Here is a 20646-nt window from a genome sequence, read left to right as displayed (position 1 = left end):
CCAAAGAGTCAAAGAGTTGAGAAGCCCTAAGAGATCCAGAGCCTATTGAGGTTGTCATGAGCACTCACCTGTGCATTTAGAATTTCCATGAAGTTAATGCTGGATTTTTCCCTTGCAGTGAAACCCTTTATAGTCGTAGGTATGTCAGGAGAGGCCAGGTTGTTAATGTAAATATATGGGGAAGGGGATATTCCAGCCGTCCCAGTGTGCTGGGCTTTCTCAGTGTAAATGTCAAGGAGGTAAAGAAAGACCATAACCCCTTTATATCAACTCCTCCTTGACACGCACCCCAAATCATCAGAGTGGAAAATTAAGAGGGTGAATCTAAAGATCTGGTGAGAAGGCAAGTACCCACTGCTGCTTCACAGAAACAGAAACTCTGTCCCCGACAACACTACTCATTTAAGACATTTTAGGATGGTGGGCTGACTGCCATAGGGCCCTCCTGGGATGCCCGATCTCTTTTAATGTTTTAAAATGTTTATTTATTTTTGAGTGAGAGAGAGGCAGATTACAAGCAGGGGAGGGGCAGAGAGAGAGAGGGAGACACAGAATCAGAAGCGGGCTCCAGGCTCTGAGCTGTCAGCACAGAGCCTGACACGGGGCTCTAACCCACGAACTGTGAGATCAGGACCTGAGCCAAAGTCGGTCACTTAACCAACTGAACCACCCAGGCACCCCCCTGATCTCTTTATTTTATAGTTCCTTCCCACTCAACAATAGCAGCTTTTGACTGGTTCAAATTAATTCAGTCACACATGATTGATTTATAGTCATATTCATACTTGAATTCACAAGAACATCATCACCACCATCAACATTTTTATTATTTCATATTTATTGAGCACTCATAATGTTCTGGCCACCCCACTGCAATGACTGCATTATTCCTCCTACCCATGCCCATTCCCATCCCCATATCTTTGGGAAAAGCTTCATAATCACACCTGACCCTAAAGACATAACGATAAAACGAAAAACCTCTTGGGGACCCTGGAGTGTTTGGTCTTTGGCCAGTCTGTCCCTGGCACTACTACAGAAATATATATAATCTTTCCTCATGTCTGTACAATATTGATCTCTGCTGATTGCTTAAAATAGAACCTGATTTTCTCTGCTACAGCATCTCTTAAGCCAAGTAGCCCCACAACAAAAGGAGACCCAGCTTCACAGATTGGCCAAGAACCCCCAGAGCATTTTAAGTAGTTACTCTTAAAATTTTCACAGCAATCTAATACCTATTTTTCCCTAGAGCTATTGCCCAGAGGAACACTACTGGGGCAGAGGGGGAACTTGCAATGTTATATAAAACACCCATAAACCCAATCTAAAGATTAATGGCCACAATGGATGTTTGTTTGGGAAAGGGACTCTCTTTCTGCCCCCCTCCCCAGACATTTCAGACAGCCATCCTAGGCCCACCTGAGGAGTGCTAGCAAAGACAAAAATTTTCCTGAATGCACATATGGTCTAAGGGTACCTTGAGAAGTTGTGAATATTTCCCCAGAAAGCGGAGACCCAGGAGTCCCCTTTTGCACTTGATGTCCCCAGATGGTGTCTTCAGCAGTTAAGTGGCGTTTCCTTTAACAATCTGGAATTTCTTGGGATGCTCAGAGGACGTTGGGTAATGATACTTCAGCCCACCCCTTTATGGAAATCCTATTCAAGTCTAATGGCCATATGAGGAGTCAATGGTTGCTTTGAACATGAAATTGGCTCCCCTCCAAGCCCAGCTCGGGCACAGTTCTTGGCTTCATGCCAAGAGGACTGCTTCCTCAGACACCTCTGGTGAGATCCAAGGTCTTACACTGGTAGGTGAGTTACCCAACAGAAAAAGTTGCTAGCTCAAATAGCTGGTATAGTGTGACACCACTAATGAGAACACGATTAATCACATGTTGCTGGTGGAAGGGGTGAGTGCTGGTTACAGGCTAGAGACTGGCTCTGAGGGTTTGGATCACTAGATTGATACTGGGCTTGGGGAATATCCTCTCCAGGCAGCTGGTCAGTCACCTCAGGGACCACCCAGGACTGCTGATTAACCTCAGGGACCTCCTGTACCTGCAGATCATCCTCCCCAGGAAACTCTTGGGATGGTTTATCTACCTCAGGAATGTCCTGAGACAACAGATTGATTGCAGAAGCCTCTTGGATTAGCCTGCCAACCTCTACAAAGAACTGGCATGACTCGCTGAGCTCCTCAGGGATCTCTTGGGCTGGCTTGCCAACTTCTACACCAATTTCCTGGACCAGGCCACCAACCCCTACAGGGAACCCATGGGCCAGCCTGCCAACCTCCACAGAGACCTCCTGGCATGGCCGGCTGACCTCCTCAGGGTTCTCCTGGCAAAGATGGTAAGCTTCCTCAGAGATTTTCTGGCACAGTTGGCTCGCCTTCTGGCATGGCTGGTGGATTTGAGGGACCTCCTGGCATATCTGGTTAACATTATCATGATCCTTCTGGCATGGCTGGCTGATGACAGGGACCTCCTGGCATGGCTGGCTGAACTCTTCAGGGATGTCTTGGCATGGCTGGCTGATGTCAGGGACCTCCTGGCATGGCTGACTGATCTCCTCAGAAACTTCCTGGCATGGCTGGCTGGTTTCCACAGGTGGTTCTTGTGAAGACTGGCTTGGTTCAATAGGCTCTTGCATCCCTTCAATGGGGAACTCTTGTTCTCCATTCCCAGGGAGCATCCCAAGGCCTTGATGTTCTTCAATCATGTGTGAACTTACAGAAGGTTGATCATTGAAGCCAAAATGGCAGTTACCATCCACTGCAGTAGGGGAGGAAGGACCAGCACTGGACACAGTACTGGAAGGACCACTGCTGTCTGTAAAGCAAAGTCAGGAAACCAAGTCAGGCAAGCTGGAAGAGTAGGTTAAATTCTATGTATGTAGTCCAAATGTAGGCCAGAATATACGGCCTATGTTAGTCATGTGTTGAGAAAAGAGGGTCTGATTCTTCCTAAGTTATGCAGAGGCTCCTAAATTAGCCCAGCTCAGGAACTGTTGGTCTGGCATAATGTATACTACAGGAGTATACAGGAGCACTAAGGTATATCTAAGACTTCAGAAGAGAGTGCTAAGGCCTACGTCACCCAGTTCTTTCACAAATGTACCCCCACCCTAACTCCAAATTCCCACTGTCCCTCATTCTTACTTTGGAAGCATATCAACGCTGTATTCCAGTGGTTCATAATCAGGGGTATGTACCAAAACTATGGAATATTTAAAAAAATAAAAATTTCCAGGTTCCATCTCCAGAAATTCTAATTCTGTAGGTTTAGGGTAAACGTGTGGGGTAGAGGGGGAAAAAGGCAATATATTTTATTGAAACACTCCCCATTAAACCTGATGTATATCTTTTGTTAAGAATCATTTTTTTAAGACAATCAGCTTATTTCTGCGGCAAAGGTAATCATTCTTTATAGCCCAAGAGATAAGTAAGCAGGAGAATGTATCAAAATCTTGTGAATCAGAACAGCAGGAAGGAAAATTACCTGAAGATGGAAGACTGCCATGGAATCTAAATGGCAGAAGTTCTTAATTAACCCTTCTAGGGGTCACTGAACTCTTTGAAACTTTAATGAAAGTCACAGATTATCTTCTTAGAAAAATGTACAGAAAGGTATGCATATGGATATTCATACTATCTTCACAAATAATTCTTGGGGCTCAAAGACTTTACCCTGAAATCCATCCTGGATCCAAGGTTAAGACTTCTAAGTCTTGGAACACATACAGGTTTATGGATGTTATAGACATATACAACAACAACAACAAAAAACTAATTAGCTAGATACTGACAGTAATAAAATGAAGGTCTTAGAGTCTTCAATTACACTGTGGGACAATTCCTACCCCAATCTCTACTTCATTGACCTCTAGTAGCGGACTAATCTACTTTTCCTTTTATAAATGTACTTATTGATAGTATTGTAATTTCATATATAAAACACTGTGATACCAATAATGATAGATTTTGGAAATAGGAAACCTGAATATCCTGTCATCAAGGAGAACCTGGGAAAGTTGGCAAGCCTGAGACTGCAAAGGCTGAATCAGTCATTGAGTTTAGGGTATGCCAGTTCTCTCTTTTCTGTACAGGACCACAGGAAGCATGCTTCAAGCAGGAAAGAAAGAGGAACATGGTTTGGGCCACCAAAGCCTATTTAGGGCAGACAAGCCCTAAAGAAAACATTTACCAATGAGGCTACACATCTCATACTGAGTCCAAAGTCTGATGGTAGATTAAAAACAAGAAAAAAAAAGTTTACCCAAGGATAGAAGTAGCTTTAATATTCAGCTAGTGGTCTGATTCGGGCAAATCAAAGAGGATAGACAGAAACAGAAGCAGGAGAAAAATAAGGTTTCCAGAGGCAGCCAAAGCAATCTTGAGAAAGAACAAAGCTGGAGGTATCACAATTCCAGATTTCAAGATATACTATAAAGCTGTAGTAATCAAAACAGTACTGACACAAAAATAGATTCATAGATCAATGGAACAGAATAAAGACCCATGCTTATATGGTCAATTAATCTGTGACAAAGGAAGCAAGAATATACAATGGGGAAAAACATTCTCTTCAATAAATGGTGTTGAAAAAACTGGAAGGCTACCTACAAAAGAAGGAAACTGGACCACTTTCTGACACCATACACATAAAACAAACTCAAAATGGATTAAGGACCTGAAGCCATAAAAATCCTAGAAGACAGTACAGGCAGTAATCTCTCTGACATTGGCCAAAGCGACATTTTTCTAGATATGTGTTCTGAGGCAAGGGAAACAAAAACAGAAATAAACTATTGGGACTATACCCAGATGAAAAGCTTTTGCACAACAAAGGAAACCATCAACAAAACAAAAAGGCAACCTACAAAATGGGAGAAGATATTTGCAAATGATAGATCCAGTAAAGGGTTAGTATCTAAAACACATAAAGAACTTCTACAACTTAACACCAAAACCCCCCAGATAATCCAATTTAAAAATGGGCAGAAGATCTGAATAGACATTTTTCCAAAGAAGACATACAGATGGCCAACAGGCACACACAAAGATGCTCAACATCACTAATCATCAGGGAAATGCAGATCAAAATCACAATGAGATATCACCTAACAACCTGTCAGAATGACTAGAATAAAAAAGACAAGGAATAACATATAATGCTGTATGTTAACTAACTGGAATTAAAATTAAAACTTTAAAAAAAAAAACAAGAAATAACAAGTGCTGGGAGGATATGGAAGAAAAGGAATCTCTGTACACTACTGATGAAAATGTAAACTGGTAGGGTCACTGCAGAAAATAGTATGGAGGCTCCTCAAAAAATTAAAAATAGAAATGCCATATAACCCAAAAATTCCACCACTGAGTATTTACCCAAAGAAAATGAAAATGCTAACTGGAAAGGACATATGCATCCCTATGTTTATTGCAGCATTATTTACAATAGCCAAGCTATGGAAACAGCGCAAGTGTCCATCAATAGATGAATGGATAAAGAAGATGTATATATACGCAATGGAATACTACTCAACCATTAAAAGTATGCAATCTTACCATTTGTGACAATATGGATGAACCTAGAGGGTATTATGCTAAGTGAAATAAGTCAGACAGAAAGACAAATATCACTGATTTCACATATGTATGGAATCTAAGAAAAAAAATAAACAAATAAAAAACAGAATCAGACCTAAAATACAGAAAACAAACTGATGGTTGCCAGAGGGGAGGGAGCTGGGGGGGATGGGCAAAATGGGTAAAGGGGAGTAGAGAATATAGGCTTCCAGTTTAAGTCACAGGAATAAAAAGTACAGCAAAGGGAATATAGTCAGTGGCACTGTAACAGGGCTGTATGGTGACAGATGGTAGCTACACTGGTGATCATAGCATAACGTATAGACTTGTTGAACCACTGTTTTATAACATTGCATTATCCACTGTACTCAAAATAATAATAATATTATTTAAAAAAAGATTTCCAGGGATACAAAACCCATAAATACTCCAGGAGAGAGGTAAAAGGAGCAACGGCAAGGTGAATATAAGGGAATCTGAAATTCAGGGGAAGAACCCTTGGTGTCAGGAAGGGATGTTTCTTCTACATACAGAGTGCCAATTCAGCATTTAACCCAATGCTGAAATATGAATCTTTGCTTCAGTCCTATCCAAATAAAATAATAAAAGCCATGTTTGATTTTCATTATTTCCTGGAGGCAGGCTGAATAAGGAAAGGATTTTTCCATCACTAGTGTCTGGGGCCCTTATACTCCCTCTGATTGTCACCAGTATCTCCCCTTCCCTGCAATTACCCTAAGAACTCCTTGTGACTCCACTGTTCACACTGTTACCAAGGAAAATTAGTGATAGGCTAGATATTGTAAAGAAGAGATGGGAAAAAGCAGCACCTCAACTTGAACTAACAGCCGAGAACAGACAACTTTCGAGAAAGGATATGTAGAAAGTAATACAAGATACTAGTTTCTTTCTGCCAACTTTTCTATATATCCAGGTTTCCTCCCAAGTCATCTATAGTTGAGAAAGCTGTAGAGACAAAATGGGAATCTGAGGAGAATGAAGTTTCCATCCTTTCTTCCCCAAAGGACCTTCTGGGACACTATCTTTTAGGAGTCTCTCTAATGAAATAGAGGGGCATGGAGAACGGAGATAATGAGATAAAGAGACCCTCCCTTCACCTTGGAAACAACAGATGACACTGCTTCCCCTACTGGTTATTCCTGGTCTTTCAACCTTCATCTTCATTTCTCTCATGACACAGATGTCTCATTCATCAATCCCTCCATCCCTCTTGGCCTTTGTCCAGGCAGTTCCAAAAGGATTACTTACACCAAGGGGGCTTCTCAGAGCGCTGCCGGAGTTGTAGGGTAGGTGAATGCAGAGTACGGGGTGGGGAAAATGGGCTATCTGAGGCCTGGTTGCTGTGCATAGAGTCAAAGAGGGCTGGATAGAGTGGGGAGAGAGAAGGAAGGAAAAAATGAGTTTGAGGAAGAATCCAAGAACCACAGGTTCTCAACATAAGCCAAAACAAACTTATGCTTTCTCAGGCTGAAAAGTAGTGTTTCCTAGGGACGCTTCACACAAACCATTTTTAATATTTTAAACTTTATATTATGAATATTTTCATTTTCTGTTCCACCCTATCTCCCCATTTTTAAAAAAAGTTGTTGAAAGACTAGTACAATCCATACTGATACATTCATCTCCCATATTTACCACATCAATGTGTTAACATTTTGCCATACTTGTTTCACCCATTTCTTCATGCTGAAGTTCTTTTTTAAAAATGAGAGACATTATGAAACATTTCAGCTCTAAATTCATCAATATTCATCTCTAAAATATAAGGAATTTTTCCTACATAGCCACACACCATTAACAAACCTAATAAAATTTAATAGTAATACCCTAATATCATCTAATACCCAATTCATATTCAAATCTCCCTCAATTATTCCAAAAATGTCTTCTTTAGTAATATCCAAACATGAACCATGCATTACATTTTATTATGTCTCCAAAGTCTCTTTTGATCTGGAATATTATCCTCCCCCGCTCCCCTGCCACACACACCATTTATTTTCCTCACAGTGATTTTTTTTTAAAAAAACAGGTCAGTTGTCTCACAGAAATATTGTTTCCCACATTCTGGATTTGTCTGATTGCTCCCTCATAGAATTGTTTAACTTGTTTCACTATTGCTTGTATTTCCTATAAACTGGAAGTTAGATATAAAAGGCTTGATTAAATTATTCAGTTTAAATAACTTTGGTAAGAATATTTTAAGAGGTGATCCGATGTACTTTATATCACATCATATTAGAGGCACATAATATCTCACTGTCCCACTAAGTAAAGCTAAGTTTACTAACTGGGTTTAAGTGGTAGCCACAAGATCTCACCATTGAAAAGTTTCCTTGTTCTGATTAGAGGTAATCCTTGGGCACCATGCAACTCAATCAACATTTCACTTAATTGTGTTAGTATCCATTAATGACCCTTAATTATTTAAATGGTAATTTTCTAGTTCTATCAATCCTCCAACATTTATTAGCTGGCATATTTTCTGTAAAGAAGAGCTTTCCCTGGGGCTATTTGATTACACTGAACTGCAGTTCTTACTGAAAAGGTAAAATAAGAGTTTATTTACTTCCAATTAGTTTTCAGAGAAAAGAGGTAGTGAAAGTATTCTCCAATTGTGGCAGATGAGAATTATTTTATTTTTGCCCTCTTTTTAGTAGAATTACTTATTATTTATTATGAGCTTGTAGATTTTTATATATTCAGTGTACTTTAAATTATTTTTAAATGCTAAAATGTGGGGTGTCTGGGTGGCTCAGTCGGTTAAGCACCCAACTTTGGCTCAGGTCATGATCTCTAGGTTCATGGGTTCAAGCCCCGCATCAGGCTCTGTGCTGACAGCTCAGAGCCTGGAGCCTACTTTGGATTCTGTGTCTTCCTCTCTCTCTGCCTGCCCTTTGTCTCTCTCTCTCTCAAAAATAAATAAACATTAAAAATTTTTTTAAATGCTAAAATGTTCTGATTCTGGTCAGTGGGAGCCTCTTCAGGGCTTGATCACTTCCTTGCTTTTGTTATAACATGACTCAGGACCACCTTGTAATTTCCTTGTTCTAGACCATGCATTCTCAACAAAATTGGTTCTGGTGAGGGTGAAAAAAATCTTAGCTATTCTGCTGGTTTGTGGTCCATCACATGGTCACAGACCATAAACACATATGTATTGTATATTTGTGGTATTAAAATTCCATGTGGTGGGGGCTACAAGGGGAAAAACTAAAAGACTCTGGGGATGGAGTATGAACATTGGATTTCTTTTCACTTATCTAGGTCTTCTTTAATTTATTCAGCAATGTTTTATAGTCTACCGTGCAGAAGTCTTTAAACTTCTTGGTTAAATCTGCTCCCAGGTATTTTATTCTTTCAGATGTTATTATAACTGGTATTGTTTTCTTAATTTCCTTTTTGGATTGTTCATTGCTGTTTACAGAAACACAATAAATTTTTGTGAGTTTATCTTGTGCCCTGCAACTGGGCTGAATTTGTTCATTAGTTTTGGAAGGTTTTTTTTGAGGATTCTTTGCTTTTTTTTCTATATAGGGCCATATCCTCTGCAAATAGGTTTAATTTCTCCCTTTCCAATTTCAATTCCTTTTTTTTTCTTGCCTAATTACTCTGCCTAAAATTTTCAGGACAACGTTGAGCAGTGGTGAATGTGGGCATCTTTGTCTTATTCTTGAATGTAGAGGAAAAACTTTTAGTCTTTTGCCATTGAGTATGATGTGTGTTATTGGTTGTTCATAAAGGCCCTTTATCATGTTGAGGAAATTTCCTTCCATTCCTAGTTTGCTGAGTGTTTTTTTCATGAAAGGGTATTGGATTTTATCAAACGCTTTTCTATGTCAATGGAGATGATTGTGAGTTTTTCCCTTTGTTCTTTTATTTTTTATTTTTAAAAGATTTAATTTTTTAACTTGTAAAAATAATGATAGAACAATTTTTTAAGTTTATTTATTTATTTTGAGAGAAAGCATGCACAACATGGGGAAGGGGCAGAGAGAGAGAGAGAGAGAGAGAGAGAGAAAGAGAGAGAATGAATCCCAAGCAGGCTCTGCTCAGTGTGGAGCCTGACTTGGGCTGAATCACATGACCGTGAGATCATGACCTGAGCAGATATCAAGAGTTTGATGCTTAACTGACTGAGCCACCCAGGCGCCCCTTTTAATTTTTAAATATTTTTATTTTTATTTTAGAGAGAGAGACTGTGCATGCAAGCAGGGGAGAGGGGCAAGTTGGGGGGGGGGGATGGAGACAGAATGAGAAAGAGAGAGAGAGAGAGAGAGACTCTATGCTCAGCACAGAGCCCAAAGCAGGGCTCAATCCCATGACCCTGGGATCATGACATGAGCTGAAATCAAGAGAGGAACACTCAACCAACTAAGCCACCCAGGTGCCCCTCTTTTTGTTCTTTTAATGTAGTGTATTACATTACACTGACTGATTTTCTTATGTTGAATCATACTTGCATTTTTTTTTTCACTCTTGTATTCTTGAGGTAAATCTCACTTAGCCAACTTGCTGTTGGATTTGGTTTGCTAGTATTTGGTTGAGAATTTTTGCTTCTCTATTTATAAGGGATATTGGTCTGTAGTTTAATTTTCTTATGGTGTCTTTATCTGGCTTTGGTATCAAGGTAATGACGGCTTCACAGAAAGTATTTTCTCCTATTCTATTTTTTGGAAGAGTGTGAAAAGTATTAGAGTTAATTCTTATTAACTATTTGGTAGATTTCACCAGTGTAGCTATCTTGTCTTGGACTTTTCTTTCTTGAAAAGTTTTTCTACTGATTCAGTCTTTTTTTCTCTTACAGGTTATGTTCAGATTTTCCATTTCTTCTTGGGTCAGTTTTTATAGTTTCTGTGTTTCTAGGAATTTGTTCATTTCATCTAGGTTATCTAACTCATTGGCATATAATTATTCATAGTGCTCTCTTATAATCCTTTTTATTTCTGTAAAGTCAGCAGCCATGTCCCCAGTTTTACTCCTGATTTTGGTTATTTCCATCGACACTTGATTTTTCTTAGTCTAGTTAAAAGTTTGTCAATTATGTTAATTTTTTTCAAAGAACCAACTTTTGGTTTTGTTGATTCTTTCTGTTTTCTATTCCTTCCTTCTTTTGTCTTTGTTCTAATCTTCACTATTTATTTTCTTCTACTAGCCTTGGGTTTAGTTCCTTAAAGTATAAAGTTAGGTTTTTGGTTTACCATCTTTCTTGTGTTCAAATGTAGGTGTTTACAGGTATAAATTTCACTCCTAGTACTGATTTTGCTGCATTCCATAATTTCTGGAATGCTGCATTTTCACTTTCATTCATCTCAAAGTATATTCTAACTTCCCTTGTGATTTCTTCTTTGACACATAGGTTAAGAATATGTTTAATTTCAGGGTGCCTGCATGGCTCAGTCACAATCTTGAGGTTTGTGAGTTTGAGCCCCCATCAGGCTCTGTACTGACAGCTCAGAGCCTGGAGCCTGCTTCAATTCTGTGTGTCCCTCTCTCTGATCCTCCCCCCACCCTTTATCTCTCTCTGTAAAAACTAAACATTAAAAAAACCAAATGTTTAATTTCTCCATATTTGTGAATTTTCCAGTTTTCTTTCTATTAATGATTTCTAGCGCCATTCCAGTGTGGTTAGAGAGGATATTTGGTATGATTTCAATTTTTTTAAATTTATTTTTTTGTGTCCTAGCATATGGTCTATCCTGTAGAATATTCCATGCGCACTTAAGAAGAATCTCTATTTGTTGGTGATGGAATGTTCTATATGTCTGTTAAGTTTAGCTGGTTTATAGCATTATTGAAGCTGTTTCCCTACTGATCTTCTGTCTGGTTGTTTTATCTATTATTAAAGGTGAAATATTACACTATTATCATAGAACTATCTCTCCCTTCAATTCTGTCAATGTTTGCTTCATATATTTGGGGACTCTGTTGTTTGGTGAGTATATGTTTATAATTTTTGTTGTGTTCTTGATGAACTGACCTTTTTATCAACATAGAGTGACCTTCTCTGTCTCTTATAACAATTTTTTATTGAGAGACCATTTTGTCTGACATTGGTATAGCTACCCTGGCTCTCATTTCGTTATTATTTGCATGGGATATCTTTTTCTATCCTTTCACTTTCAACCTATTTGCATCTTTGGATCTAAAGTGAATTTTGTGTAGATAGCATATAGTTGAATGACTTTCTAAAAAACCCATTTTGTTAATCTCTGCCTTTTAACTGGAGAGTTTTATTCATTTACATTTAAAGTAATTACTGATAAGGAAGAGCTTAATTCTGCCATTTCACTATTTGTTTCTATACAGCTTATACTTTATTTTTTTCCTCCTTTGCTCCATTACTATCATCTTTGAGTTTAATTGATTTTATGTAGTGTACCATTTTGATTCCCTTCTCATTTCCTTTTCTGTATATTTTCTAGATATTTTCTTAGTGATCACCGAGGAGCTTACAATTAACATTCTAAATTTATAACAATCTTGTTTGAATTGATGACAATTTAGCTTCAATAACATACAAAAACTCTGCTCCTATAAGGCTCAGCCCTCACCTTATGTTGTTACTGTCACAAATTATATCTTTATTTATTATATGCCCATTAATACAGACTTGTGATGATTGTTTTATTCATTTATGTTAAGTTATATATGACACAAAAAGAGAAGTTACAAACCAAAAACACAGTAATGCTGACTTTTATATTTACCAATGTAGTTACCTTTATTTTGGTATGGTATCAAGTCACTATCTAGTGTCCTTTTATGTCAGCCTCAAAGGCTACTTTTAGCATTTCTCAGAAGGTAGGTGTTAATTTCTCTTTCATTTCTGAACAGTTTTGCTAGATAAATAATTATTGGTTGACATTTTTTTTTTCTTTTAGCACTTTAAATATGTCATTCTACTGCTTTCTGGCCTCTGTGATTTCTGATGAGAAATTGGTTGTTAATCTTACTAAAGATCCCTTGTATGTGACAAGTTGCTTTTTTCTTACTACTTTCAAGATGTTCTGTGTCTTTTGACAATTTGATTATAATGTATCTCAGTGGATTTTTTTTTATGTTTATTTTTGAGTGAGAGAGACAGAGGTGAATGGGAAAGGGGCAGAGAGAGAAAGAGGCACAGAATCCAAAGCAGGCTCCAGACTCTGAGCCGTCAGCACAGAGCCCAATGCAGGGCTCAAACCCACGAACCATGAGATAATGACTTGAACCAAAGTCGAGCGCTTAACTGACTCAGGTCAATTGACCCAGGTGCCCCTAAGTGTGGATATCTTTGAATTTATCCTTCGTGGTGTCTGAATTATTTGGATGTATAGATTTGTGTCTTTATCACATTTGAGAAGTCTTCAGAGCCATTATTCAAATATTTTTTCTGCCTCTCTCTCTTTCTGGGACTCCCACTATGAATATGTTGGTATCCTTGATGGTATCCCACAAATATCTTTGGCTCTGTTAATTTTTTTCATTCTTTTTTCTTTCTCCTTCTCAAAATGGACACTTTCAAATGACTTATCTTTATTTTGCTGACTCCTTCTTCTGCATGCTCATATCTTCTAAGAAAACCTCTAGTGAGTTTTGCGTTTGTTATACTTTTCAGTCCCAGAATTTCTGCTTGGTTCCTTTTTATATTTTCTATCTCTTTAATGATATTCTGTATTTGCTGAGACATTCTCCTGATGTCCTTTAGTTCTTTGTCCATGGTTTCCCTTAGCTCATTAACCATATTTAAGATAGCTGATTTAAAATATTTGCCCTAGTGAGTGCTTCCTCAGGGACTGTTTCCATTAATTTCTTCTGTGAATGGATCATATTGTCTTGTATCTTTGCATAGTATATAATGTTTTGTTGAAAACTGGACATTTTGAATGATGCATTAACTCTGAATATCAGATTATTCCCCCTCCTTAAGGTTTGTTTTCATTGTTTGCTGTAGGCTGTGGCTGTTTAGTGATTTTTCTAAACTCTTCTTGTGAAGTCGGTCTTCTTTATCATATGTAGTCTCTGAAGTCTCTGTTCCTTTAGCTTGTTTCACAACTAGTGTTCTGACAAGGATTTCCTTGAATGCCAAGAACCAAAAGAAGGGGAGGGGAAGATGGGGGGAAAGGAGAAGGGAGGGAAGGGGAGTTCTCTCAGCCTTTACAGATTGGTTCTGTGTTGAGGTATTCCTTCAACAGTTAGCAAAACTGTTTACAACTCCCCCTTGGTCTTTACTTCTTGCTTGTGCCAAGTACAGAGTTCAACCAGAGGTAAAATCTTAGGGTCATCTTGTGTGTTTTCTGCACATGCGTCCCTCCCTAGGCATGCAAATGGCTTCTAAATTCCCCAGCATATGTGGGTGCCTTTGAATGCTTTAATTTTCCAAAAAAATTCTCTCCCTAAGTCTTTACCCCAGGCTTTCAGTACACTTATTGTTTGCCTCAATTATAATTTTTGCCCCAGGAAGCAGCATGTTATTCATATGCCTTACACTGTTTTCAAGGAACACTCTCCGCTACTTTACTGCCCTGATTCAGGTCCAAGTTAAGTGAAACAAAGGTAAGTACCCTGTGACAGTTCTTTAGGTTAGACAAGTTAGAATAGATAAATTAGAATAGACAAACACAATTCTTTGAGAATAAAGTCTGTTCTCTCTTTGGAACCAGGGACCAGAGCCCCACACTGAGAACATGGCCTGCCGTCTTTAAGACTGATGCCAAAGTTGGGGAGAGTAAAATGATGAGAAGCTTTCTCCCATTCTTAGGTTGCCTCTTTCTCGATTGACCATTTTCCTGGTTGCTGCAAACTTTTGATTATTTTCCAGAGTTCTGACAAAGCTGATTCTGATAGTTTTTGCTTGATTTTTTGGTGCTTCTATGAAAAGACAAGCCCTTGGAACAACCTATTAATTAATTTTTACATTTAGATTTCTGAACCAGGAGTACATATACAGCATGAAGTATGGATTCAATTTTAATTTTTGTCAAATGACTACTCAGTTGTGCCGACTTCATTTATTAAAATGTCTATCTTTTCCCCAGTATTTTGAAATACTAACTTCATCTGTTTGTATATTTTCTATTCTGTTGATTGGTCTCTCTGTCCATTCACGTACAATACAACAGTGTTTTCATAATAGAAGTTTTATAGAATGTTGTGAGATCTGATAGGGCTAGTAACTTTTCACTACTCTTCTTTTCGAGGTTTTCTTTGGCTACTCTTGCTTATTTTTCAATGACAACTTCAGAATCAATTTGTCTGACTTTAGAAAAACAGCAGCATTTTTATTGGAATTATGTTAAATTTATAAATTAACTTGGGAAGTTATGATGTTGAATTGGCCTATGCAATTAAACAATTTTTCAAGTCTACTTTTGTGTCTTTTTAGAGTGCCTATATTTTTAATTTATTATTCATGTTCTAGGAAGCACAGGGGGCAGAGACAGAGACAGACGTACAAGATAAGAGTATTCTCCATACCTGCAGATGCCTGTGCTTGGGCATCAGTGTGGCGCTGGCAGACGCTACTCAGGAATTCACTCACTTGACGCAGGGAAAGGGCATTATGCAGTGTTTCCAGAGGGTATATGGTAGGCACCATGGAACACCCTTCAAATCCTGTTAGAAAAGAGATGGGCAAAGTCAATGTTATTCCTGCCAGATATACCCCAATTGTCCAAGGAAGCATGGAGAGTCCCTGAGAGCCATCAGGAGAGTCCGTGGCTTTTGGAGATAGGGTATCCAAGATTCTCAAGAGTGGGAACTCTTTAGAGCCCATAAAGGAGTCTGTTTCTCACTTCCAGATTTCCTAAAAAGTCTACCTGCTAAGACCTCCAAGTGAATCGAATCATCTCTGATCCTACCTATGGAGAGCCTGCAATGACCCATGGAAAAATCAACAGAATTCCAATAGGGTAAGTACCTACATTGCTCCTGCTCTTTCTAGGGGAATAAAACAAAAGTCCAGCGGTAATGGTGAAATTGTAGGTCTAAATGAGGTAGGGAGGTCATGGAGCTGGGAAGAAATAGCAGGTTTCAGGGATCATATAAAGAGAACTGGATTAAAGAGGAGGGCATGGAATCTGAGGAGGGGTTCATGCAGATTTAGGATATGGGTAGAAAGACTAGCTGAAAGCTAGTCTGGAAGCAAGCTGGAGTGCATGCAATACACATGAAGCTCAGCCCAGGAAAACCACATGCATGAACAGGCTGGGGGATGGAAGTTCTTTCTTGGTCATTTCCATCACATCAAAGCTTCTCCCTTCTGCTCTCACTGGAAAGCCCCAGAAGACTTGCTAGAATTTCTCTAGTCCATCAGGAAAATGAGGCAAACCCCTAGGAAAAAGAATAAATACTGATTCTCTGTGCTGAACCCAACAATTCCAAGGTAAGTTCCCCAGTCTGGGTTGGGTGAAGTGTAAACCTAAATTTGGAACCTTAATCCCAGGGCCTCTTGATGAAAAAAAAAAAAAAAGTCCCCATTAGAGGATCAAGAACACACATCCCAAGTACTTTTTTCAGCCCCCAATCTTTCCTATGTCTCTTTACAATTCCTTAAAGAAACTAAGAGTAGGCACAACAACAATACCTATGTAAGACATAGCCTCTTGTTCCCTAATGAATAAAATCTATAACTCAAAAAGATTACACCTGACCATCTTCTAAGCTCTGGCCCTTGTGTGCTTCAAAGATTCGATTAAGACATTTGTGCCTCAATTTTCCCCTGTACTCTAGTGGCAGGAGCATAGAAGTATATAGTCTTTAGCTCCTCAGAGGGGCTAGAAAAATATTTAGATTTGAAGATGGTGGTAGCTGAGGGTTATAGACACAAGAGCAGATTCCAGGGCAAGAGACTATTCCTATACTGAATAGAGTTGGGAATGGGTAACATTAGGAGGCAGTGAGAAAGGAGAACAGGAAGGGGATGAGCAGCCAATGCTACAGCTACCAGGCAGTCTGGCCCCAATCCCATCCAAGCAACTAAATGCAAGTCACATAACCTTAGGGTAAACAGGAGAAAGGAATAGGTGGACTCTCCTGCCAGAGTGCAATAAGCAAAGCAGTCAGTCCCAGCCAGGGTAATGGCAGCAGCCAGCTTGGTGGCAGGGGGTACCGTAGAGGCACTCGGGGTCATCCTGGCCTGAGCGCAGCCAGTTCCGGAAGAGGCGCAGGTGGTAGGAGCACTGGTGCAGGTGATGCGCCAGCGTGGCATCCAAGGAGACTGGCCGGCCCCCTGGACAGTCAGAGGAAAAACTGCGCAGCAACCGGACCACAGGGTGCTGGTCATCCAGCAGCTCTGGAGGGGATGGGGGGGACCACGGCAGGAAGCACAAAGATAAAGAAAGAGAAGAGGGAGAGACAATGAGGGGGGCACTGAATGGCACAAGCATTACTAGGAAGTGGGACCACTCAACTCCAAGGTGAGCTAAGAGAGAAGGAGAGATGGTCAGAACCACTGGGTATCTCTTGCAGGGAAGAAGAGTCGGCATCACATGGAATCTAAAAGAAGGGGCTAGTGAAACCTCATCATACAGCAAGGTCCTCCCCTCTCTCACTGAGGATAAATTAAGTCAGTGCTTACAGAAAGCAGTCACATCATTCTAGATGGGGGTAAGCTGGCAGTTTTGTGGCTGGAAGTCTTGATTAGAGCTCCAGTGTCCCTGGTCATCCCTGAACAGATGATCCCTGAACATCCTTACTTAGGGCCTGCTTCACAGACAAATGTATTTATAAAGTTGATAGAGATGCAAAGATTCAAAGTCACTTAGAGAAGAGTATCAAAAATGGTAGAGGGAATCAAGATAGAGTTTGAAGCTAAAAAGGCTCAGGCCAGGCCTCTGGACAAGACTCTAAAATAGCCACAAACAGGGAAGGTATTAGATAGGTGGCTAAGGAGATTGGCAGAACACCAGGTATAGAGGTCCTTTTAAACAGAGTATGTAAAAAACGGAATCCGTAAGTGAAAATGATGATATTGACTAATCAGCCTTTACTCTTACCCAAATATGCAGATATTTAAGAAATAATTGCATAAATCTCAGGATTCAGGAGACACTGTATCTATTACATAAGCCAAAAAAAAGTTAGATAATTTTATATTTTCTTCCCACTGCTGTCTAACTTTGGTCAGCTGGTGAGTGGAAAAGCTTCAATCCTGAAACACTTACAATTTTAGCTGCGTGGCAAACTTTGTAGATATACGCAATTCAAATGCAAAAGGTTGAAGGCAGTGAAAGGCATGTGGAAAGGGGCATAGGAGGAGCAATAAGGAAAGGATCCTAGGAGAAAGGTATGCTGTCTTAAGACCTGATGGTATAGACAAGTTATGTTAGGGTAGCTAAAGAACTCCCAGACCAGAAGTGGCTCCACAGAGTGATCTTATGAGACTATGGTTTCCAGAGACATTATTATGGATGTCGGGAGAGGTTTCAGCTCTATCCAGGCACTAAGTGTATCCTACAAGAAATGGGCTTGGTAAATCCAATGGGTACACTCTAACGTTCTGGATAAGGGTAAACTAGTCTCTTTCCCACTATATTAGTTTACTTTAGTGAGTTCAGCATGCAGTTTAGTAATGGGCCATACTTGTATACTCAACGTAGTCAGAGGATGTGACAGAAGCATATCAGGAACAGAGGCAGGGATAGGCTGACAGATGTTCTCCTGCTAAAGTGAGATACTGCCTTGCCTCCTTGCCAAAGCTAGGTCAGGTTTTCCAGCTGCTATTTCAAAGACAGACCTCATGGCAAGGAAATGGTGATGATGGGACAGTAGGTTGGCATATTGTTGTGACTAATCTGCATAAACAATTGTAGACAGAGCATCCACTCTGTAATTGCTGGGTCAGTGATGCAAGATTTGACCATGGGGTAGAGCCCTCATGTTGTCCAGAGGGACAACTTAAATCTAGATAATCTTCAGCAAGAGATGTAACAGCTCCAAATTTCTCCAACAGGTAGATCCCAGATTCTGGTATCTGAGGCACTTTAGCCTCCAAACTCAAGTACAAGAAGAGGGCCAGAAGGTCTCTGAGGAAGTGTGCAGGGTGTCAAAGGAGATCCTGAATTTTCTCTCCTGCACCATATCTGAATTGTCCAGGTCTTTCTTCTGCTCTTCCTTCAGGAGAATTAATTCTTCTCTTCTTCAACTGGTGAGGCTGCTAACGAAGGCTTCAGGGAACTAGAGATATATAGGTTTGAGGATCTGTTTTATTAATTTGGATCTTTTCTCATAAAGCCTAAGAACTAGGCTAAATCAGTGATTTAGCTCTGATTTCAGGGGCCCAATTTCCTGGTACTATATTCTATACTCTAAGTAACACATCTCATAAGTCCAAGTCCCAAGTTGTGGGGTTGGGCTGGTGCATGAGGTTCTACTCTGGAGATGACTGTGACACATGAAGGCCAGAAGAATTTGGAGCTAAATGTGAAGGCACAGCGATGCCACTCTAAAAGGGGAGCTCCTGTCACAGGCACAAATGGGAGCCAGGGTGGGGGTGGGGTTATAAACCGAGCAAGTATAGGCTAGTCAACCTAGGGAGATTTCAGCAGTGCCTAGTGGAGAAGTATGGCCTGACTGGGCTAAAATCTAGCAGCTGCGACTGGCTATGGAGGTTTTTCCAGCCAGGAAGCCAGGCTAATTTTGCCTCCTTTGCAGAGTCTTAGTTCTCGGACAGAAGAAAATCATATATAAAGAAACCGGATTTACCTTGAAAACAAGGTACAAGGCAGAGAGAAACGAGGAATATGAAGGATAAAACAGGGAGTAAGTCCTGGGTTTCCCTGCCATGCCCTACAAAGAGACCACAGCTCTTCAATTTTTGGTTTACACAGATCTCTAAACTCTCCCACCTTAGTATGACCAGACCAGTTCTTCAATATTCTTGAAGTATTATTCCTTCCTAAGTCCCCCAGAATTCCCAGGTGACATCTCAACCTTCACTTCAAGCTTATCTGAGATAGCAGTGTCTTAGGCTGGGGCTAAAGGGAAACTGTGTAGTAACTCGTGTTATATAACCCAAGGTACAATCCCTTTTCCTTTACCTACTACCTCCTACTCCTTTCTTTCTCTCTTTATCCCAAATCGGTCTGGGCTCCTGTTTTCTAGGCCAACGCCCTAGGTTAGTAGTAACATAAAGCAAATGTCAGGAGCACAAGAGCCACATAAAGTACACACAATGATAGGAAATAGGAATATGGTGATGGAAAACTGTAAACTCAAGACCTTATGGGTATGCTTGAGAGCTGGGAACTGCAGCAACATTGCTCCAAAAGAGAAACAAATTAGTCATTCACTCCAACAAAGAGTTGGAGAAAAAAACAGGAAGACCAAACTTATAAGCTGAGGAGTAGGGGGGAAAAAAAGAGATGGGGATAATACAGGGAATACTATTCTCTTCCTAAGAAGGAGAACCATTGTCATGTTTGTACAAAGCCCAGCAGTCATGTGATGGGAAAGGGAGAGGTTTAATGTTTTGGTGATGATGCTGAAAAAAGTGACAGAACAGTGATGATGGTGACCATGGATGTAAATCCCTGAGTTGCCACACAGATAGAGCAGCCAGGCTGCAGCCAAGAGTAAAGTTTGTCACAACAAGGAGTATGTCCCAAGAGGGACACTGGTGGGTGGTTCAGAGACACCAGGTTGTCAACACAGTGGAAGACAGAGGCAGAGTCAGTGTCAGAACTCAGAGGTTAAGTGTCTGGAGGTGACATGATGAGGGGGAATGACATTGAGTCAGAAGCAAACGTACCGTTAGTCGGATGCTTTGCAAACGACACAGAAAATCGTTTTACGGCCGGGACAAACAAGAGCTCTGGGGAGAAAAGACATCATGGGGATTATACCCACCCCTGCCCCCACCCTCTGCTCTGGAATTTGCCCACAATATACTCTGTTCTTTACAGTTAGTATATGATCTGTTCCCACCCCACCCCCTAGATTCCTGACTACTACTTTTGATCTTCTCCTTTGGTATAATCTCCTTGTAGGAATCTGTGTGTCATTTCTACCACAGTACGACCCCACAAACAACCCTAATTTCACCACAACAT

General features: G+C 40.0%; 1 protein-coding gene across 21 annotated transcripts in view; it reads right to left on the bottom strand.

The window, feature by feature from the left end:
* Positions 1 to 809: 809 nt before the first annotated feature.
* The window catches only part of PPIP5K1 (diphosphoinositol pentakisphosphate kinase 1), a 42915-nt gene continuing 23078 nt past the window's right edge, over positions 810 to 20646 (bottom strand). For 7 of the 21 annotated variants that reach the window (XM_027067100.2, XM_027067099.2, XM_027067104.2 and 4 more), the window contains 5 exons: positions 20346 to 20408; positions 16707 to 16889; positions 15074 to 15211; positions 6863 to 6976; positions 810 to 2834 (listed from right to left, as the gene is read on the bottom strand). In XM_027067100.2, coding sequence (XP_026922901.1) covers positions 1888 to 2834; positions 6863 to 6976; positions 15074 to 15211; positions 16707 to 16889; positions 20346 to 20408 — 1445 coding nt within the window. In that variant the 3' untranslated portion in view covers positions 810 to 1887. The remainder of the gene's footprint in view (positions 2835 to 6862; positions 6977 to 15073; positions 15212 to 16706; positions 16890 to 20345; positions 20409 to 20646) is intronic. The other 14 variants (XM_027067108.2, XM_027067111.2, XM_027067112.2 and 11 more) reach the window with 4 other exon arrangements.

The sequence above is a fragment of the Acinonyx jubatus genome, chromosome B3, assembly GCF_027475565.1.
Source record: "Acinonyx jubatus isolate Ajub_Pintada_27869175 chromosome B3, VMU_Ajub_asm_v1.0, whole genome shotgun sequence".
NCBI lineage: Eukaryota > Metazoa > Chordata > Mammalia > Carnivora > Felidae > Acinonyx > Acinonyx jubatus.
The sequence above is the reverse complement of the archived record's forward strand: the minus strand, read 5'-3'. Positions and strand labels throughout refer to the sequence as shown.